The sequence below is a fragment of the Octopus sinensis genome, linkage group LG21 (genome assembly GCF_006345805.1).
Source record: "Octopus sinensis linkage group LG21, ASM634580v1, whole genome shotgun sequence".
Lineage (NCBI taxonomy): Eukaryota > Metazoa > Mollusca > Cephalopoda > Octopoda > Octopodidae > Octopus > Octopus sinensis.
Window position 1 is genome coordinate 23,126,853 of NC_043017.1, and position 23,870 is coordinate 23,150,722.

The 23,870-nt window shown below is 34.2% G+C and overlaps 1 protein-coding gene and 1 long non-coding RNA gene across 2 annotated transcripts in view; one reads left to right on the forward strand and one right to left on the reverse strand.

Moving 5' to 3' along the window:
* Nucleotides 1–1,367: 1,367 nt before the first annotated feature.
* Nucleotides 1,368–6,745, forward strand: LOC115222948. The gene is made up of 2 exons (XR_003882760.2): nt 1,368–1,524; nt 4,559–6,745. It is a non-coding gene; the product is annotated as an uncharacterized LOC115222948 (long non-coding RNA).
* A 2,196-nt stretch (nt 6,746–8,941) lies between these two features.
* LOC115222940 (ubiquitin-like modifier-activating enzyme 5) overlaps nt 8,942–23,870 on the reverse strand; it is a 15,293-nt gene continuing 364 nt past the window's right edge. The window contains exons 2-12 of the mRNA XM_029793341.2: nt 21,367–21,412; nt 19,693–19,782; nt 17,408–17,517; nt 16,694–16,780; nt 15,960–16,044; nt 15,745–15,849; nt 13,914–14,041; nt 12,363–12,498; nt 12,064–12,142; nt 11,274–11,383; nt 8,942–10,421 (exon numbers count right to left, since the gene is read on the reverse strand). Of these exons, the coding sequence (XP_029649201.1) occupies nt 10,344–10,421; nt 11,274–11,383; nt 12,064–12,142; nt 12,363–12,498; nt 13,914–14,041; nt 15,745–15,849; nt 15,960–16,044; nt 16,694–16,780; nt 17,408–17,517; nt 19,693–19,782; nt 21,367–21,412 (1,054 nt within the window). The 3' untranslated portion in view covers nt 8,942–10,343. The remainder of the gene's footprint in view (nt 10,422–11,273; nt 11,384–12,063; nt 12,143–12,362; nt 12,499–13,913; nt 14,042–15,744; nt 15,850–15,959; nt 16,045–16,693; nt 16,781–17,407; nt 17,518–19,692; nt 19,783–21,366; nt 21,413–23,870) is intronic.

The following is a 23,870-nucleotide window of genomic DNA, read 5'->3' on the forward strand; positions in this document are numbered from 1 at the left end:
GTCGTGATTCATATCGAGCCCGTCTGAGTATTAGCGCGCGTCTACGATGAGTCTACGATTTTAAAAATAATTTAACATAATTTTTTATTCCATTTTAATGCATAATTTTTCGTGTGTCGATGGCGGCGGAGTTGGCGTCCATGGTCACACCTGCACCTGTTTGCTTCTCCCCCTTCTTCCCTCCCTCGTGAAGCTGTGGGGAAGGGAGTGTAAGGAAATCAACGTCGTAAAGCGTTGTCAAGGAGACCAGCGTTCTTTTAGAACAACGACTTCATGGCTTGAAGACACCAAAACAGAAATGACTAAGAAAGCCCGAATTGGCATCTATAAGGGAAGTAACTCTCTAAAAATGCTTATATAGTTATTTCCCTTACAAACCCGAGCAACGCCGGGCGATACTGCTAGTACAATATAAAAGGAAAATTTACTTATAATTCATTATCGCTATCATCTTTATGAGAAATCTCTTAATTTCCTATAAATGGATGTCACAGTCAATCATATAGTTTTCAGTGACGTAGCACAGGTACTCAGTATGTAGTGCTAAAGTCCATTTTGATACCCCCACCTGAACAGATATGATAGGCCTGAGGTAAAGCAACAAGTTAGTTAACAAGCTTTTATTGGAGCCAATATTTTAGCTCAAACAAAACAAAATTGTTTCACTTCTCTCAGTGGCGTAGATAGGGTGTGTGCACCCAGAGTAGTCCTTGAGTTTGTCGTCTCAAAACCCCGGGTCTCCTCGCCCCCCGACAGCCTATACAACAGATCCTATCTTCATAAAATCGCCCCAAAATTCACACCAAACTACGCTGCTGACCTCTTCTCTTCACAGTTTTTGCATACATTGTACATAATATCGTGTCACTAGACAAACAATTATCACATCTTATTTTATCTCACATTGGTTAATGTTTATACATTTTTGAGAATGGTTTGATGAGCCGGAGGTCATCAACTGAACTTAGGACAGCAGAAAGGTGAAAATTGACACCGAAAGGCCTTCACACCTGAACTCAGTGAGGTGAAACTTCACATTTGTAAAGTTTCGACTTTCTATGGTCTGTAAAACTGTTTCTCTGTCTCTCGTTGCGCATCACCACGTCCTTTGACTTTCCAGCAAACGGGTCTGGATCATTTTATTAAACAATATCAGATTGGAAATATAAAACTATCGATGACTTCTTCGTTTTTTCCGTTGATTTCTTTTTCGAATGCCATATCAATCACATCATTCGCAAACAACCAATATGCCGGCCCCTTCTTTCGTAGATAACTTTATTAATTGCCATTAGACAACGCGTTGTCTGCAAGTCTTACATTATAGAGGAAAAGAGCGAAAAGACAAGTAAAACTATTGACCAGAAATTATAAAACGTATCGTATAACGAAGTAGAATTCAAATAACGTTTTACACTAACACGGAAATATTTTCCAGGGGAACTATTTTATAAGTAACACCGCTCTTTGATGCGCCATGTGAAAAGGCTAACCTTGTTTTAGGCTTACAGTCTTTACTGCCCAGTGAGTAATGGAAACGTGTTTCTTCTTTCAAATATTTCAATATTGTTATTAGGTATTATTTATATTATCTTCATTGTTGATCCTGTGTTTAATGACATCGATATTTCGAGAGTTTTGTTACAAGAACCCCGGTCGTATATGGCCTGCTGAGTTGTCAACATTAACAGATGTTGTTGACAACTTTAAAGCTATTTAATTATTTTAGTCCTTTAATTTCATAACTATTTACGGTTTAATTTTCTGTTGCTTTCCTCCCCTCCCTCTAATTATTTGGCCAGTTAATGGTAACTTATAAAGATTCTAGGACGACCTTTTTGCTGTATTTAGTTAGGTTTTGAGTTCAAATCTCATTCGAGTCAACTTTGCTTTGAGATTCTCCGTCATTTCCTACTTGTGGTTCAAGTTAAAGACCAGACAGAATCGGACACGGACCCTGGTTACTTCATATTTTTGTGTCAGATTAGATAAAATGTGAAACTTTAAAGACAGAAAATGAAAGCGGAAATGCAGATGGTAAAATGTAGTTAAATTCAGATTTATGCTGCTGCTGTAACAATTATCTGCATTATTACTTCTAAAAATAATTTCCGTAAGGTATAAAGCAGTCACTATTAAATGTATTAGAGATTGCACATACTAAAATTCTTCAAATGAATATATAGAGCTCATTTTTACAAAGAATAATATTCTCCCGACATCTGTTATCAGTTGCTAAATTTAGTTCTTCGCATATGTTCAAGTGTGAAGAGAACGAAATATCACTCGTTCCACGTCATTGCATTTTTTTTTGGTTTTTTTTTTTTGCAACCATCGCCGACTGTTTTGTCATCTTTGTACAGAATTTTGTAGCAGCAACGTATATGGAGAAACTAAGCACATTTCGTTGTTTCCGTTTAGGTTTTTAAGTTCCCATTTTCAATCTGATACGGATATAGGACTTAAATCCTTTTACAATCAACATTATAAATGTCCAACTTTTGAGCGCTTTTTCGTTTCCAAGATCTGATGAAAGTGCAAGTATTTACCGTGTTAGGGTCAGGTCAATCTGTATGAATATTATTGAGGGCGAAAATAAAGTTTTATTTTGTTTATTTTTCATACAACCTGTAAACTAATCCAATACTTTGTAATATAATTGTCAAATCCATCATTTAAAAATGTATAACACCTCAAACTAAAAGATCGATTCTAATTATGTAGGATAAATGTCATCTATCTCATTTCTTTTGACATAATTCCACTGCATTTACGGTTTGTTGCACGAGGAAGTAGATCAAACAATGGAATAATTGATCGTCAGGTACTTAAAACTAATCAGATTGATGGCTTTGTATAGCATCCAGAGATCGCTTTCAACAGTAAAGGAATGTTACGGGACATCTAACAGCGTTGCATTTATTCTATCGTCTAATGCAACCAGAAAAAAAAACACCTTCTTAACCAACTTCCTGGGCTCTAACGAGTTTTCATGGAATGGCAAACGTTAGTGTCCGACTAAGTGCTTCCATCAGTTTCAACAGTGGGACCAATGTCACCGAATTGAACTGGATTTCGAATAAAATGCTCTGTATATAACATCAGGGTATTAGTTTTTCCAGTTTTACCTTCAGCTGTTATTACTTTCACGTTCGTCATGTCATATGCTCGATAATACACGAGATTGATGACTTGCAATGAAATAGTTTTCCTTGGGAAATATAGCCCTTTTGCAATAATAATTTCTCGTGACAAACGTGTGGTACACCTCAATTATTATCTATCTGCGCAATGCAAGGTCTACGATGGGCTTCGTGGTTCTCACCACAACCAGGACAAAGTTGAATGCAATGAAAGAGACCATCATTTGCAGAAAAGTAACTGTGTCTTGTGTATTTACAGTTAATCGATCTCGTCTGCCAACTTTTAATATTCTTGGGTTAGTTTATTGCTATTATTTGCTCACGTCAATTAGGATTGTAATAAAAGTATTTGGTTGATCGAACTTCGGCAAACCTTCACAAGTGTGCCTTCCCCCGGAATTTGTTTCCTCATAACTTTCAGAAAAATGGGTATATTTTTTATGAAATTTTCTGCAAGTGCTTTTCAGACTGTGTAGATTACGATTAATTTAACATGAAAAAAAAAAAAAGTGATGGGCCCCACTGATACATACTGACACACATTCAGTATGTTTACAGAATGAAAATTGTGATGTGTGTTAGTATAAATGTGTACACGCCCATCATTTTTCTTATTGATTTCCAATATAATCGTGATTTGCATACTCTGAAAAGCATTTGTAGAAAATTTCATTAAAAAATACCCGTTTTTCTTTAAGTTAGGAAACAAAACCTACTCGGGTCAATTTTTCGAAACTTCTCTTCTTGCTCTGGGAAGAGAACAATTTTTTTACAATAAATTTCATAGAAACAGAATCTACAACATCTGAAGCATATTTGTAGAAAACTTCATCAAAATATATTCTCTTTTTTTTCTTCTTTTTTTTTATGAAAGTTATGAGGGAAGAAAGTCAGTGGGGACAGAATTGTGTAGTTATGCCCTAACTTCAGTACCTTACTGGATGTAGTAACTAGCTATCACCCAACTGCCTACAATGTTTTCATTCCTTAATAGTTTTGTTTTCTACTTTTGGCCTCATATTTATTTTTTCATCTGAAATTAAACATATAAGTAAATACTTTTATTTTCATGGGAGTCTGGAAACAAAGGATCATGCTGGATTCTAAGTAAAAAAAGTTGTTTATATTATTTGCTGTTATTTAGTGGTAGATGTATAAAATTTAGAAACAGTTCTGGACTCTGTCCCGGAAGAAAACTTTTTAATCTATTTCAAATTCAGGACTTTTGTTTAAATTGTTTTGTCAATCACGCAATATAAAGGTTGAGTGGAAAACATTTGAACTTCACTGTAGGTATCAGTTGGTCTTAATTGAGGCTTGACTGTTACCTGCAAAAGTCTTTTCTGTTATTAAACCAATGAAATTCTTTGTCATATATCTATTCCACTTACCTTGCTCCTTGTTTTTTTTTCCAGTGCTCTGAAGATCCAGACTTTTGGTTTCCCCATTTAAGGAAGGTCTCCAAGTACCTTTTGGGGAACATTCACGTTTTGTGACTGCCTTAACTGCATATCACTTGAATTTCAACATTGGAATATGGTATTTGCTTTAATGATATCTTTGGTGTTTGATAGTTTTGATTACAATCTGTTTGCCAAAGAAGTAAATCTCACCTTAATCTTCTTCTTTGACCTGGCTTGGAAATTGGGACAAGAAATTCCGTCGTTATTAACCATTGCACTTACAATGGTCAGCATCTCTGAGGAGGAGTAATAGTGTCCACAAGAACAACACCATCAATTTGATCATCTTTTGTGGACCCAACCATGCAGCAAATATCTTCCTTTCAACTTTATTGGACTAACTTGGTGCGGACTGAATTCATGCTAAATGACTTGTCATGGCGATTTTAGCTGTTTACGACTACTCAAGTTGTATCTTTTCTCTACTAATTACTAGTATGCATGTCAGTGTAGTTTGATTTCCTCTTTTGACAGTGAATGAATGGATGTGGATGTAAGCTATCTCTAAATTAAAAAATATAATTAACACATACATACATACATCTATATTGCAGTTTCACAGTAATTTTGGATAGTAGCATGGCTGCAACAGTATTTTCTTTTTAATTAAAATTTTTTAAATAGTAGCAGTTGTTCTTCATACTTGGAGAATACCTTTCTGCTAAATCATTCTAACATGATTTAATAATGCTGAGTTTACACCTGAGGCAAGTAGAGGTTTGTGTTGCCCTGAAGTTTGTACCCATGACCATGAGGTTAGCTGTGCAGCATTTTAACCCTTTCATTACCAACCTGGCTGAAACTGCCTCTCGCTCTGTAGCACAAGATCTTCCACCAAACCTTAGTCACAGTTTATGTTCCTAACACTAGCTTAAAGATAACCAAGTTATTTGTTATATTTAAAGTTAGTGAAAGAAACACAGAGCATCTCGAAATAAATATGGTAACGAAAGGGTTAAGCTCACTAATATTATTAATCAAGGCAGTGGGCTGGCGGAACCATTACCATGCTGGACAAAATGCTTTGCAGCATTTCTTCTGGCTTTAGATTCTTGGTTCAAATGCCACCAAGGTCCGCTTTGCCTTTCATCTTCTTGCCATCGATAAAATAAGTACCAGTGGAACACTGGGGTCAATGTAATTGACTGGTCCCTTCCCCACAAATCTCAGGCCTTATATTTCTTATACATAAATATTCTCTATATTGCAAGTATTTGTTACTAACACTTTATTCACTAAGAAAAAAAATTTTACTTTCCCATTTTTACTACTTTTCAACACAAGATTAATTTCAAATAGACTTCGTTCAGCTTTTTTTTTTTGTCTTTCTGCTGTCAATTTCTAATTAAAGTATTGTACCCTACTTGACCTCAGTCTGTCTTCAGCGTAAAACAATTGACACTTCTACCCCAAGACTAAATGAAGGACAAACCAACAGTGGAAACAATAGGTTAACATTAAAAATACACTCAATTTTAAAAATTCAATTCACTTACAAAATAACAATCACACATGCATTCTCACTCTCTCTCTCTCTGAATATTTGGAGAACTACTCACATATATTTTGGACAGTGCTACTGCTGCTGGACATATATGCATCCAAGACTGCAGCCAAAAGAAGGACAGTGAATAGCATGGTAATGATTCATTTAGCAACATGCTGCAATCCTAGTCTCACAGATGTGCATTTTCCTCTTCCGTTGCTACTACAATGGCCTATGTGCTGCTTCAAAACTGTTAGTTGTATATCCTCTCCTCCCAGACACATCTGTCTCTCATTTTCCTGACACCTTCACCGGATCTCAAGACCCTGCATGGAACAACTACTCCTTATTCTTTCTTACCAGGACCGCAAATATCAGTTTGTGAGTGAGGCCTGCACAGATCATGGCCACTGCCCCTCCATCCCTGATTAAATTATATTAACCCCGCCCGCCCACTCCCAAATATTTTGTAATATTTCATGGTTTAGGTGAAATCAGAGAGCTGTTGAAACAAACACTGTGATTTACAATGGAACGTTGGCTGCTGGAACTTTTAAGTTGGCTCATTTGTAGTTTAATAACATTAATGTTAAAAAAAGAACAGAGACATGTATATTAATTATATTTTTTCTTCATAAACTTTGTATGCTGGAGCATGTGTTCACATGTTTATTAGTTTTAAACTATTGTAGTTTATTTCTAAATTATATTGGATTCAGAATATGAAAAATAAACTGTTATGTTAGGAATTCAACTATATTCTCGTGCATACACTGAAGCAAAATAAAAATGCTTTCTTTTTCTCTACACTAACATTAAAAAAAAATTGTTTTCCTTCACTTTAAGCCAAAAAAAGAAAAATGCCTTAGATTATAATTATTATTTTTTTTTTCCTATTTTCAACGAATCTTCTATAATGTGACCACCTCCACAGAAATTTTGCTGCAACATTTTTTGGCGGTATTTCCTAACAACTATTTTTTAATAAATATTTCTTCATAATTTTGTTTCCAGCATTTATTATTTATTTCTTTGATATTTGTTGCTTATCTTTCTTACACGCTGTGACAATATTGAGGGGAGCGGAGTGGCATATTGCAGATGACTAACTTAACTGCGAGAACTGGCTCCTTACCTTATGGAAAACTGTTAAATGTTTCTGCTTTGGTGCACATGGCATATGTTTACTGTCAGTAGTACCATTAACATTGCTCAGAGGTACTACACAATTTTTGGTACTATTTTATTACATGTTTAGCAAACTAAATGCCATTAGAATTTGAACTCAAAATCTAGAAAGTGGAATCAAAGTGCTAAATTAATTTCTTTATTTCCCAACAACTCTTCTCTCTCTGATCTAAATATTGTTATTTCAGGTCTTATTGTACTTTTCACATCACAACAAGACACAGTTCTCTGTCTGTTGGCTTTATGCAATGTTTTATTTTCTGTTGTGTTGAAAGAACTTTAGTGCACAGGGTACCTCTTGCAGTTTGGGTTATATATATTTGCACATTTTTTAAAAGCATTCCCATGGAACCTCTTATAGGGAATTTTTCTGTTTTCAGTCCCTACATTCTGGTTATCATCTGTATTCCCAAGTCTTTATATTTGGGTAGTTTCTACATTCCTTTTAGTTTATTATTATTAGTATTATCAGGGTGTTGAGATGGTAACTGGTTGTCTTGCAATATATTATTACAATCCCATGTGCTTTTACTTAAAATTCTACCTATCGGCTTTGCTTTTTATCCTTCCAGTTTCAATAAAATATATACCAGGGATAAAGCAGGGATGGTTAAAATCATCTGCAATCCTCCTCACATTCATTATTATTGATCACTTCATTCTAATAAGATAGCACCTTACACTGAAATCTTTCTCTTGGATATCATGAACAATGCTTAGAGATACTGTTAAATTGTCAGATTTACACTCAAGCCATTGTAGGACTGTTCATTATTAAGAGTGGTTCAATGATGGCTACCTCATCATTTTATGTCTGTTTTTCCATCTTGGCATGAGTTGGATGGCTCTGCTCTGGCACAGTATTTCATTACTTGTCATCCTCTTCTGTAGGCTCCTTCAGCTTGGATCACCTGAGCCTTCGGAGTCCAGTTGTTATCCTTCATATGCATCACATGTACATAACAGCATCGTTTTCTTGCAGCTGATAACTCTGCTACTCATTATTATCTTCTGTCATCTCACTTGTGCACCATCAGAAACTTCCTTTAAGCTGTATCTGGTTAATATATTTTATTTATAACACTTGAAATGACATTGAAAGAAAGGATGTGGGTGAAAATCATGTTTCACATTACATTCAGCAAGTGAACTGCTGTGGTACTTCCATTAATTAGCAATCTCTAACAAATCTCCTGTCAAATAAACACCCAATATTGGAAGTTTTGGATCCATATCTCTCAGGTAGCTAATCTTCATGCAAATTATATAATAACAATAAAAACATAATTATTCTAAATTATTTAATCATCTTGTTGCTTGGCAGATTATAATTTGGAGTTTTGAAGCCAACCTGCTTTAAGTAAACCCTGCATCCCTTTGACATCAGATTTAGCTACCCATAAGTGTGCTTTTACATGTTTTCTTAACCTGCTAAGAATAGCAGCCAAATCTTTCATACTTCACGTTACTATATTGGGATAAAAAAAAGATCACATTAGACAATGTTGTCCTATACACCCCTAAAAAGACAGAATAGTCGTGGGTGGAATGTTTACTCACTGATGTGGGTTTAAACAACCACCACCTGTGTAATGAATTAGCTATAAAGAAGGTGAATGCTTTGTTAGATTTTTGTTGTTTTGCAAAGAGAAATTACCATATTTTTTTACTGAAGAAAGATTTTAACAAGACTTACTTTTATTCCTGAAATAATTTATACAGTTAGCAGGTTTTTTTAAATAATGCATATTGAAGAAATATACCCATAATTCTAGTGCTGTTGAGAAAAATATTTGTTCAACCCAGCTGGTAATGACTGGCTTTAAGTAAAAACTACAAAATTTATACAGTGCAGGTAAATTCAATTAAGAATTTTATTGGGTGAATAAGACAGGCTACATATGATCTAACATTACCTAAGGAAAAAAAAAAAAGAACATATGCCTTTCTTTTGTAAATGATATATCAATGGTATTGTGAGAATTTTGACCTTCCTGTATGATCCACATAATCTTCCACTGATATATATATAACACATTTTAAATGTATAATCAGGTGTATTACTGTTGCCTGCTAATTTTTATTTTATTTTTGCCAAGTAATAACATCTGTTAATTCCCCTCTTTGATAGGGTAAAAACAGTTGATTTTATTCTGCTGGAATATGAAGACATTGTAAATGGGAGAAATCAACTCTCAACCAACCAAATGTTTGTGTATATGTGTGAATTGTTAAAGACATTCTATTATACTGATGTCAATCATAGAATTAATTGACAATGATTTTGTGGCAAACATTTAATGAGAGACTTTTCAGCAACGCCTGCCAGATCTGTTAGTCATACAGTGAACTTCCTTTAAAGTACAGCTGAAGGATTTAAAAGCCAAGTTAGCAACTGAGAAGATTACCATAGATTAGATGTAAGAAACTGAAAACATTAATGAACAACTTAAAAAGACTACAGGTTGATACAACCATGACAGCAAGTTTTTAGACAAGACCTGTTGCTCTGGTTTTTTCATTAGTTAATGCAGGAATACAAAAGCATAATTTTCAGTTGGATATTTTTCTAAGTCCAACTGATTCTCCACCCTCTTCCAATTTTATAAATTAGTTAAATAACTTACGTTATAAATTGAAGAAAATGTTTTCAAATAAGCACATATACATGTAGGTGTGTATATATATGTTGTCAGGAAGATACCCTTGGTACCCTTTTGGTTATCCACTGGTTTTGGTGTTGATCTTCATCTTCATCTTATGATCGCATTCCAAATTGGCAAGAATAGTAGTTATTATCAAGCTGGTGTTCAGGAATGTAAAAGTCATGCACAGCATAACTGGTAGATAGTAACACATGAATACGTCAGTAGCATTCATTTTAAAATTATGATCACAACTGTATAAATATATATTACAAATTATTGTATCTCAGAGAAATTAAGAATGGTCTTGGAACATCATTTCAAAGAGCCATGTATTCAGCACAATCGAATCAGTTCTGGTGTTCTTCAATAGACAGGTTTTGTATTTCATTTATCATAAAGTGGAGAGCAACAACAACTACATAGACTTCAGCTGAGACATTAAGTCGTCTATGCTAACTCCTGATGTTTCGACAGTTGCCTCTTTTCCTGACGTCTGAAATAAAAACCAGTAAAAAAAAAAAATATTTTTATGATGACCAGAGAATTATCAGAAGAAAATAGGACAAACATTCAGAGAGATGGGGAGAGAAATATTTCAGGTTATTATTTGGTTAAGTATGAGTGTAAATCTAAGGTAAAAAAAAAAACAATTTTGTAATTAGTTGTAATTATTACTTTGAGGAGTCAAAAGAAATTAGAAAACAAAGAAGTACTAAAGATGGACAAAGTCCATTTGTCTTGTTTTTCTTGATCATGACCGTAAACTGAAAAACCTAACTTTGTTCTTTTCAACACTTCATGCTAAATGTATCTAAGCATTCTGAAGAAATTTATCTGATGGGGTAGATAATTGGGGTCACAGATATACAACACCTAAAAAATAATAAAAGAAGAATGGACAAAACTGAAGCACATTTGATCATAGATGTTCCAGGGCACTAAACAACAACCACACCTGTGATAATAACAAAAACGTAAAAGTCTCGTGATGATTATTATGAATATTATGATTCATTGAATGAAATTCAGCTTAGTACACTTAACCCTTTCACAATCATATTTCTGATAAAATACACTAATATTTTCCAAATTAATTTTGGCAATAATTTGGAAGGATTTAATAAACTAATTGAATTTATCGTTATTCTGGTTTTTGGAACATAACTTGAAAAGTTTGAGGTGATCTTAGCTGTGTTACTAACAAAAAGGGTCATGTCATTGTAGGTCTCTAACTCTTTCTCCCTTAACAAATAATTCATCTACAAATTGTAAAGTCCTTTAACAACATCATCATAGTAAAATTAACATGTGAAGAACAAAAGGGAATATCTTAAACTGTCCTTACATTGTTATCTGGAACAGTGTATGCCAACTTGATTCCTTCACTAAGAATTGGTGTGTCTCCTGTAGCTGCCTTCAGCTCCTCTTCACTTGTTTCAGATACCAGTTCTATTTCTGAGGGATTAAAGAAGAAATCTTATATTACCTTAATATCATTATCATCATCAAGATGAGAAACCATCATTATTATTGATTGATTTATTAATTAGAACTTTGGATTAGTAGAATCAGTAAAGTGTTGAACAAAGTATCTTGAAGTATGTGTTTCCATCAGCATTTAGGGTTCAAATTCAGCAGAGGATGACTCTACATTTATTCTTCTAGGATCAGTGAATTAGAGTATAGGTCAAATACTAGGGATGATTTAATCAACTATACCCTATCCCAACATTGTTTTTTTTTTCTCTCTCTTTACAATAACACAAAGCTATAAATTTGAGGAGTCTAATGAATTGAATCAACTTGTGTATTATTTATCTGCCTCTGGATGAAAGAAGAGCAAAAAAATTGATCCTATCAGAATTAGAACTCAGAATAATAACACAGGGAGAAAACTAATAAGTGTAAGACATTTAAATCTGGTACTTCTACCACTTGCTAGTTTTCTATCACTGAATATTAAAACTGAACATTTTTTTTTTATTTGTCTCATACAAACAACACACCAACTGTCATATATAAACACATACGTTTTAACTTCAGTCATTTCATACAATATAACATAACAAAACTTAAAACTAGTAAAAAGTGGGATAGATATAATCCAAATTTTACATGACATGAACTTAACTTACTCCATTCATTTTCTTCATGTTCAACTGGAGACTCTTCTACTTCAAGTAAAACTTCTTTTGGTTTCAAAGCTTCTCTTTTCTGGAAAGAATGAAACAATGGAACATTAACTAAACCTTACCGATTACATACACGCAGTGAATTAAAGAATATATGTATAATTAACTTTCTAAATATAGTTTTCTTATTTTCACAACACACCTAGCTATATGTTATGGTGCACCAAATGAGAACACTGTTTAATATACAGGAGAGAGAATTTATCTTTTCTTATATTATTATCACTAAGATGTTTTCTCACCTTGTATTCTTCTTGTTGTTTAAGACAGAATCTATCATCACACTGAGGGTTTGGTTTCATTCTCATTGTTGGGAAAAAGTCTTCAAGAGCATTGTAGCCAAGGTAAGGAGTGACTGTTCCAAATTTCAGGAGATATCTGTGTAAAGAGATAAATACGAATTAACAACAAATCCATTTTTGAAATAATAACAGATTTGCTGTTATTTAGTTCCAAGTCAGTCCTCATTGAGCAAAAATAATAAAAGCTGTTCTAGTTGTGATTTTCTTGTCTTCCTTTCAGTGACTATCCAATGACCCTTCTTTTTTAGGCCATGGTAGAATGTGATTTGAACGTTTGTTTAGCTGCTAATTTTATCAAGTTGCAGAACTTTCTGAATGGCATGCCAAACGAAAAATTACCTCTAATCTTTTTAGTAATGTAGCCTACCTGATGAAGAGCCCTGTTTCATGGGTCCACTTCTTGAAATAGGTTGCCATGCCAGCATAGAATCGTATTGTTTTATGATAATGGAAGAGTTGTTGCATATCCGCAAGTCAACCCTAATCATGAAATAATATTTAAAGATATTCCAGTTATGACCACCCTCTCTCTTTTATGGTCAAGTCTTGAGCTTCATTTATCTTATGTGTCCTTTCTTGATATAAGATGGAAAGAAAAGATTTCGCTGCTATTTCTTGTAAGTTGAATGATACCAAAAGGTAGAGAGTTGAAACTGGAAACCTTTAAGTTATCCAAAACAGTATTTGGTGAGCGATGTGGATGTTCTGTTTTAAATTCCTGGTTGAAACCATTTCCCTTCACTTATGTCGGGAAAGTTTTTGGAAGAGACATGAATATCATGAATTTCTCATGAAAAAATATACAAGATTTTAAATAATTGATCAGAAAATCCAGACATTTGATTCTATATATTTCACCTCTAACCTCTATGTGAAATAAATTACTTATTAGCTTTACAGTTTACTCACACATCACAGACTGAGCCAGTATTAAGCCAGAGGAGTAATCAGTTTCTAAAGAAAATAATCATAAAAACAAAATGTTCCATCAATTAATGCAATCATGAAAGTTTGCATGTAAAAGACAAAGGCTGATAAATTACTGACAACAATGAAAAGTTCAGATCTTACTGAAACGTCTATAGTTTGGCTATTTTAAGCCTTAGTACATACCTATAGTACAGCTAAAGTCTTGTACTTCTTCACATTTATATCATGATACAACTCATACAGTTTAAGGTTTCAGCTGTACCATAGATGAGAAGACTTCAATTAAACTGGAAATATTTATACTAAGGGTTACACATCAACCATTGCAAAATTTAAAAATCAGTTGATTTTAAAGTAGTAAATAGGTTGGTGCAAGACCCTAGAGCAGTACTTTAGGGTGTTAGAAGAGGTACTTCTCAAAACTGTGTTCAAAAGTTGCTGTAGATTAACTAGATCATTAAATTAAGTAAGTTTAATTAAATAAATACCAGTAAACAATAAGGACAGGTAGATACAGTATATCATCATGTTTTAGAATAGAGAAAAGAATTCCTTACTTACTTTAAAGTATTCTGTACAAGGAAACCAGCAACAATTGCCATGGTGGTAGGAAGGCTAGCAGCACAGACACCCTCTCTCTTTAATGTCTTTTCATCAGTTTTAGTTGCAACAACCAAAGGTGGGGCACACTTGATTGAAATAAAAAGAAAAAATAAATATAACAAGCAACACACACACACACACACATGATGGCATGTATATATCATATATCCTTAGCTGCTGCAAAAGGCTCTCTTGGACCTAATTTTAGTGAACAACTGTATATGACATCAAACCATGTATTATTTATCCATAACTCATCCTGTGTTAATGGTCTTGAAAGGCAAGTCACGTGGAAACATAACAAGTTTCTGCTCCTATTCAACTCTAGTTTAATCACAATGTAAAAAATTTCTCCAGCTGAAACCAAAGATGACAGAGCAAAAGTTTAACAACCATAGTTTTGACTATTTATTTCTTACTTAACTGTAGTGTAGCTGAAGTTTTATACCCTGTGTTTTTTGTTTCCAGAGGCTTTGGTTTCTTTTTACTTTATTTATATATATAGTAGGCACTGGCATGGTAATTTACCTCCATAAATGTGTTCAACTGTTTTTCTTTAAACAACCTTAACTACAGTACAAAATTTAAGACATAATTGAAATCTTAACCCTTTCGTTACTGTATTTATTTTGAGATGCTCTGTGTTTCTTTCAATTACTTTAAATATAACAAAGAATTTAGTAAAATAACTTAGTTATCATTCAGCTAGTGTTAGGAACATAAATTATGACTAAAGTTTGGTGGTATATTTTAATTCAAAACTTATGAGAACAAGACATTTGTATTACAGAGCCAGAGCCGGTTTTGGCCGGGTTGGTAACGAAAGGGTTAATCATAATGAAACAAGTCCAAGTGTTATGCTTTCAACAATCTTAAACCAAAATTTAAGCATTTACAATAATAAAACAATGTTATTTAGAACTATAAATTTATGCATCAAAATATAAGAAAATTTATAAAACATAGCTTCCTTTCGAGTGTTGGGCCTCACGGAGGCAATGACTAAGACCTCTGACATTATGTCATGTCTGAGAAGAAGAGCTATCAAACCAAGCAAAATTACAGTCATAGCACATACCAGTGGCACGTAAAAGCACCCCAGTGTCATTGAAATGGCACCCATGCCAGTAGCACGTAAAAGCACCTATTACACTCTCAGAGTGGTTGGCGTTAGCCATAGAAAACCATGCCAAATGAAACTGGAGTCTGGTGCAGCCTTCCATCATGACAGTCCAGTCAAACCATCCAATCCATGTCAGCATGGACAACGGACGTCAAATGATGATGATGATGGGATTTCCATGGGCTCCATTAGTAAAATATAATTCAAACACAATTATTTCTTAAATAACATTTATACAGCATAACTATGAAGTTTTTATATTTACATATGTATGTATATATGAGTATGTACATTCATGCATGTGTGTGTGTGTGTGTGTACAATAACGTGTGTGCATGCAGATTCACAGAATGAAACATGACTGACTAATTTATTCATAACTGCCAAAAGTAAACATGATTTTTTTTTTTTAAATCATATCTAGTCCATCTGAGAGTTATATGTAGAAATGTACCAATGTCTTTTTTCTCTCCAAAATTAAATAGCTGTAAAATATAAAAGAGATTAAAGATTTTTTTTGTTTTAGTTGGACATAAAAACATGCGTATGAAGAGATAGAATATAAAATGTTCTTGAAGTTAGACACACACACACAAACAGAAAACAAAAGATATTAAAAAGAATGTTAAAAGATGAAATGGAAAAAAAGGGGCTACAGTAACTTACAGCAAAGCATGGGGTCTCTCCTGGAATGACAAGCTGAATGTGTCCAGACACAGCATTTTCACTTACTCCAGACTCTATCCAAACTTGACCTAATTCATTACAAGCCTGTCAAATGATAAACAAAATATTTATTATAATATTTATTAAAGACCCAGGGTGGCAATTCTATGCACTCAAGTTCCCAGGAATTTAACAAATAGTTTTAAGATACTTACAGTATTGATAGCCATTCTTGCTTCAAAATTATCAACACAACTCAGAACTAAATCCACAGGAGAATTTTCAGTTTTTCCACCAGTTCTGATGTAAAAAGTAAACAAATGTATGAGTGTATGTGTTATACATTTTATTTACTATTTTGCACATTACTTAATCATTGTTATATGTTTTATCTTAACCTTTCTATAATATGTAATTTTTCTAAATGGTATAATTTAATTTTTCCTTATTGAATTGATAAAAGGTGGGGTTTTTTTCTAATTCATATATATATATTATATTTTGTGAAATTTGATTTAGTATTTCTAAATTGAATTTTTTCCCTGTAAGTTTGGAATAATATTCCCTCATATTATTATTACTATTATTATATATATATATGCAACAGAAGCAGTAGTACATTAAAATAGCTATCTGTGTATCATATTTAATGTAAATACATTGTGAAAAAGCAAATTTATTGTGGCGTTTGTCTGGAGATAATATCTCTTATGAACAGACTGTGCTTAAAACACAAATATATCATGTGATTAAATTAATGCTAGTATTAGATTGGTATTTATTTTTCTGACCTTACAGAGTTGAAAAGCAAAGTTAACCTTATTGGAATTTGAACTCAGAATTTAAAATGGCGTTTTTAAATCTTGCAAGGCATTTAACCTGCAACTCTCTTGATGCTACCTTCCATAATAAAACCCAAACAGCATGTTAAAAATTTAAGAAGACTTACTTAATTTTGTTCATAAAATGTTGAAAGTTGTCCATTGTAGTAATGTTGTAATTAAAGACTTCAAATTGCACATCAGGATTGATTTCTCTGCAAACAGACAGAACAAAGTACTTATACAGAAAAGACTAATCATAAATATTCTAACAGATCAAGTCAATTATTGTAATAACTCCAACTTTCTCCTTCCCAATATTTCATCTTCCAAATCTCACCCAGCAATGAAATCTGCTCGTCTTGTGCCTGGGAATTTGTGTACAATTGAAAACTACAGAGAGAACATTTAATGTGACAATAATCAAGTCTGTTCAGCTCACAAACAGTTCCTGATATCTTCTTTACTTTTTAATTGCTGTAATCAACAGCAGTGCAAATGCTTCATAATTACTACCCTTGACTATGATCCTTTAAGGCAGTCTCTGTATACCCACACAAACTAGTAAAAAAATCTTCTCTAAACCACACCCTACCGTCTTAAAATGTAAATAGGAAAATGCACTGAGTGATCCACTCATCCTGAAATAAGATGGAGTAGTCATGGTTTGAACTGATTTGTTTAATTATAGACTTGTTCGCTTTACTCCAACACAAGGGAAAAAGCAAATGATAAAAAGACACTGTGGCCATATAACAACAAAAACAAGGACAACAGTTATACAAAATGATATTTGCAAGCAAATTGAGTGTAAGAAAAGAAAAAAAGGTAAGATAACATACTTCAATGTTCTCTCAGCTGCTTCAACTTTACTCATTCCAGCTTGATGAGGTTGGTAAAATAGCCTGTTCATATTGGCCAGCTCTACTTTATCATAGTCAAACAAAATTAACTGAAACAGAGAATGCACAAAATATTAGATCTCATGTTGATCAGTGCAGGTCATCTCTTGGTTGAGACTGATGGTCAAACAGAAATTAGTGTATGTGTGTATACACATATCACTATAACACACACACATATATATATACTACTAGTGGCATGAAAAAAATGCACCCAGTACACTCTGCAAAATGGTTGGTATTAAGAAAAGCAACCAGTCATAGAAACCATACTAAAATTCCATTCCAATTCATTGAATCTCATGGAGTTATACATGCCAGGATGGAAAGCAAATGTAAACTGATGATTCAGACTTAAAGCTAGATGGACTCAGAGACACAAGCCAGACTAGAAGTTTAAAGATCTATCAAGCAGTCAAAGATTTAGAGAAGTCCCAATTGAAGCATTTAATGAGAATGAAGAGGAGGAGATGGAGATGCATAAGAAAGAACGCATAACATATGGGACAGCCTACTGAGAGCAACAGACCAAAATTGTAACTGGTGTAAAGTTTTAGCAAGACCAAGAGTGACATGGTAGTGGAACAATGAAGTAGACTGACCCATAAAAATGAAGAAACAGGCTTTGAAGAATGGTGACAGCAGAGAATTACACCAGATAGCTAGAAGAGAAGCTAGTTGACAGGTATATTTAGTATATTTAGCTAAGGGAGAAACAGAAAGAAAGAAGTATGCCAATGTTCTACATCATGCAGATCAGAGGATAAGGGGTTTGGAATTGCAAAGCAGCGTATCAGAGAAAATTGAGATATTGTATGACAGAAATGTGTATAGAAGTCGATGAGTTGGTAGAAACGTTAGCATGCCAGGTGAAATGCTTAGTGGCATTTTGCCTGCCGCTACATTCTGAGTTCAAATTCCACCGAGGTCAACTTTGCCTTTCATCCTTTCGGGGTCGATAAATTAAGTACCAGTTATGCACTGGGGGTCGATGGAATCGACTTAATCCGTTTGTCTGTCCTTGTTTGTCCCCTCTGTGTTTAGCCCCTTGTGGGTAGTAAAGAAATAGGTATTTTGTCTGCCATTACATTCTGAGTTCAAATTCCGCCGAGGTCGACTTTGCCTTTCATCCTTTCAGGGTCGATAAATTAAGTAACAGTTACAAACTGGGGTCGATGTAATCGACTTAATCCCTTTGTCTGTTCTTGTTTGTCCCCTCTATGTTTAGCCCCTTGTAGGCAATAAAGAAATAAGAAATGTGTATAGATGGATAAAAGAGCAGTTGCACTTAGCAATCCTGAAAAGAAAGAGACATGAAAGTACTATGAAAGGCTGCTAAATGTGGAGAAAGCATCTTCTAGATGTTAATCTGATAGAGGGCCAGCCATTCTAGTTGACAACAGTTTGATAGATAAAGCAGTTAAGGATGTGAAAACAGGGAAAGCCCTTGATCCATCAGGAATTACTGCTGACATACTTTAAATATCTGATGGAATAGGATATGTCCTAGTCCCCAGTATAGTTAATCCAACTGACTAAATGTTCAAAATAACAGTTAAGGAGCTGAAAGTCTTAATTTAAACCCTGTGAAAACACTGGGTTGCCAACCTTGTTTCTGGGTAACAAACAAGTGAGAGATCTAGAGGAAGATAATTTATTAAAGTAAACTATATATACAATATATCTATATATTTGAATGAATAACCAAACACAGCGTCCTGGTGGCACGTAAAAAGCACCATCCGATCATGGCCGTTGCCAGCCTCACCTGGCCTCGTGCCGGTGGCACGTAAAAAGCACCATCTGACCATGGCTGTTTGCCAGCCCCGTCTGGCACGTAAAAAGCACCCACTACACTCATGGAGTGGTTGGCGTTAGGAAGGGCATCCTGCCGTAGAAACATTGCCAGATCAGACTGGGCCTGGTGCAGCCTTCTGGCCTCCCAGACCCCAGTTGAACCGTCCAACCCATGCTAGCATGGAAAGCGGACGCTAAGTGATGATGATGATGATGATGATGACACACATAATCTATGTCTGAACAGATGATACATTGAAACATGTGTATGTACATGCATAACCCCCAACAAGAGACTGCAAGCTAAATTTAAGACAAAGATGACATGCTGATATGAAGAAGAGAAAGGGGAGAAGGAAGGGAAGCTGCGTTTTCCTTTTTTATTTTTTTTAATAATTACCAAAACAACAATAAAAACAAATAAATACCTTTCCAATTCCACATCTTGTCAACATTTCAGCTGTCACACTGCCAACACCTCCAACACCAACAACAGCAATAGAAAAATTACGAATATCCTGGAAAAAATATATACATAGAAATATATATATACAATGAGATTGAACCTTTTAAACCCACAGCAATACCTGCACCCATAAATATTTGTCTGTGTCACAGAAGATACTTTAACCTGTTGCCTGTCTGAAGCATTTTCATAAGTTTGTCCCAAATGTCCAACGTTTGTTTTGTGACTTTTAGTTAACCCTTGTTTCATAATACTGAGTATTATAAAGCTTTCCTCTCACAAGTCACTCTGGTGGTTGAAAAAAAGTGGGAACGTGTATCATATATGATGCATGGATGCCAAAGAAATTTGATCTGTGTTTCAAATGGTGATACCCAGGACAGGCAAAGAATTAAACTATTTTACAACAATTTACAAACTCATATTTTACATATGCACAGGAGTGGCTGTGTGGTGAGTGGTACCTTGGGCAAGTGTCTTCTACTATAGCCTCAGGCCGACCAAAGCCTTGTGAGTGGATATGGTAGACGGAAACTGAAAGAAGCCCATCGTATATATGTATATATATGTGTGTCTGTGTTTGTCCCCCTAGCATTGCTTGACAACCGATGCTGGTGTGTTTATGTTCCCGTTAGTGGTTCGGCAAAAGAGACCGATAGAATAAGTACTGGGCTTACAAAAGAATAAGTCCCGGGTTCGTGTTGCTCAATTAAAAGCGGTGCTCCAGCATGGCCACAGTCAAATGACTGAAACAAGTAAAAGAGTATATGCTTTAAAAAAAAAAAACTATCTGGTTTTAGTTCTTTCTGCTAATTACTCAACCACAAAGTAGTAGTAGAACCTTCCAATTGATTAGACAGACTGAAACAAGTAAGGTTCTATACTTTCCCTAAGGGCACAATATAATGACTATATTGATATCATGAGCTTAGGGCCATGATGTTAATAGCTATGGCACAACAATGTGAGAGGGAAACTTATGTTGGTCATTGTTTTATAGCAGACTAGCAGCATAGCCCGGCGTTGCCCGAGTAAGAGTCCCTAGTAGGCAACGACTAATCCCAATCTAGTTCTTTCCCTCCATGGAACGAAGGCGCATGTGTAGGTTGCAATGTCTTCTCTTCACTCGAATACTTCTATGTATACGATGTTCCTAGCTGTCTCCCGACAGAAAATGTGTTGCATATAAAAAGCTTAGATTCTCGACCCCATGTCGAATTTATCGATTTTTTTCAGAACTGGGGGAACTTTTCAAAATTTTCGCTGCATTAGTTTTGAATTATGACATTGGGCTATGTGTGTGTCAAGTTTTATCAGAATCGGTTGAAAGCCGTGGTCAGGGTGAGGGTACAACCTGACAGCCACACAGACAGACAAACTGCCGTTTATATATAGAGAGATAACCAAAAGAGGACTTGCTGCAGCTGGTCATAGTGAGGAAAAGAAATATTGAAAGTCATTGCTTAAAATATGAATAATCTGTAATAATTACAGACAGAGCAGCTTGGGCTTTAGCAAACATTACATTAATTACAATCAACAAAACCTCTATACAGATGCTTGATATTTTTATTTATAACATCTTTTTTGCCTTCAACAAACTTTACTTTTATATGAAACTAAAAATTACACTCACCTCATAATTGTCAACAATTCCCATACGTTTCAATGCCATTAATCGACTGTTGAGGGGAAATAGAATTATTTTATTAAGAAGAGATCTAGAATAGCAGAATGTTATACAAAAGAAACAACACTAATTCTTTATAATTATATGCTTTTAGCTTTTCTTCAGTTGTCAGAATTGCTTGTTCTCTTTTGGGGATTATAATACCCAAATTGTTTCAGAACAAGACTAGAAGTATACCCTTTTATAGAGCTATAACTTCTAACATAGGCTCAAGGATATAATTTATTAAAATGTCCCCAGTACTTGGCTAGTATTTTATTTTATTGAGCTGTTGGATAGATGAAAGGCAAAGCTAACTTTGGCAGGATCTAAATACCACAAGGAATTCGTCTGATGTTCTAACAATTCTACCAATCTTTTACCCAAGTATCTAGAACTATTAATTCATCTCTTCTATAGTATTCTGTAATTTTTCTCATACAAGTGATTTATTTTAAATACTGACTGAGAAATATAAACAATCTGATGACTGGTTCTGAGTGCACTGAAGTTGAATTAAATCCAGATAGACTGAAAGTATTATCTATCCATTATTATATTTTTATGTTTTCTCCAAAGTTTGTAATCCCTAAATTGTTTTAGAGTAAGGTTTTTATTTTATAACTGAGTCAGTTACTAATGCAGACCCTCCTCCCACATTAGTTAAATGAGGGAAGTGAAATTTTTTCACCAAGAAAGAAGGGAGGAAATTATCTTCAAATTGGAAACATAAACCAAATGCTTACAATAAAATAAATTCTACAGAAGATAGTAGTGTTAAACTAAGCTGCATGTAATAGATTTGATACACAACCATTATCATTTGATATGTAATCCCCCTAGGAAAATATCAACTATATTCTGGTGTAAGTTTGCAGTGATACAGCATACTGAGTTTATTATTCTGACCAAGATGAAAGGTCTGACAACACAACCTTAATATGATGGTGAAAAAGAATCTCCAATTCTGTATAGTTACTAGACCCATAACTGGGATCATCCATTATAGACTAGGGATCTATCAGTAGAAGGGGGATTTTTCTTTCATTCATTAAGTTCCAATGAAACTAAATTACACACCTGTTAAACACCAGTCCTAAAACTCACTTCAGAGCTGAGAAGGAATTTATGTTATAGTAGGTTTTAAGTTTCTCAAATTTCTACCTTATACCTAAAATGTCCTGATAAAAACAGTTTGCAATAAACTTGTCTACTTTAGCCATGTCGTAAATGACAAGATTTTAAAACTGAGCAAAAACTTTCCATAGTTTATTTAAAGAAGAGTAAGCACCACTACACTGACATCTTTCCATAAATATACGAAAAAAGAATAAAATTTTCTCTGGTCTTACACGAAACGATAGACCTTAAGGAAAATGCTAATCCTAAGCTGGACATAAAGATAATTCAGAACGATGGATTAACAGATTTTCATTTCCTAACACTAGAAGTTACAAAACTTGGTCATCTGCAGAATCCAGCTGATAGCTGGAGTGCGGCGATGAAGTGCTAATCCACGCTTGTAAAATCAACAATGAATAATGTCTAAACATTCCTTCATTACTCTTGACACATAGACACATCTTTATTTATGAATCGTGGACTAGATCAAAGAGTCCGCTAATGTGAACATATCAGACCTAACGATCATCATCACCATCTGAATATCTTCTAAACTACAGGAGTTCAGTTTCTAGTTAAGATGGATGTCAACTTTTAGCAATAATAATATTGAGCAATGAATACGTAGAAAAAGCGCTATACCCAATTTCAGTTCATTTAAAGTTCTTTTTGTTTTTTTTTTTAATTCTCATCATCATAGAAACTACACGTGTTACAGCCGAGTCAGACTTAGCGTTAAATGTATGTCCATTGTCATTTCTACGACGTATTTTACAATTTAACTAAGATATACTTTGATTCTGGAAAACAGGTTGGTAATTACCAAATCTCTAAATTTGTCAACGTATTAAGTACGATACTTAATTATAGTTCTCCCACGCCTTTGAAAATGGCTTATCCCTCATCACCCACATACATTCATTACGCATTACTTGCATAAATAAAAAGGAAAATTTAGAAAGAAAATAAATAAATGAATTAGATTTATAATATGCTGTGGTGTGTATCGAAGTACCAACACTGTTTGTTTAGTATTAGTTACAAACTTGTATGCAACAATAATTGGTATACCGCTTCATACTAATTAAAGCAAATTTGACATATGGTAGACATTAGAGTCGTTTCAACTCAGCACAATGGCAATTTTTGTACGGAAAGGGTATAGATATTCATACCATGAAGGGATGAAATCAAATGTTAAGTCGATATCAGAGGGATCTGAACTCAGAACAGTTTCAAATTAGATACAGGAATGAATTCAGACCGGTTCGCAGTTGTTTTGATGACCAACACATAGAGCTTACGTTACGGAAAGGCAATTGCTAATACAATTAGGTGAGATAGATATT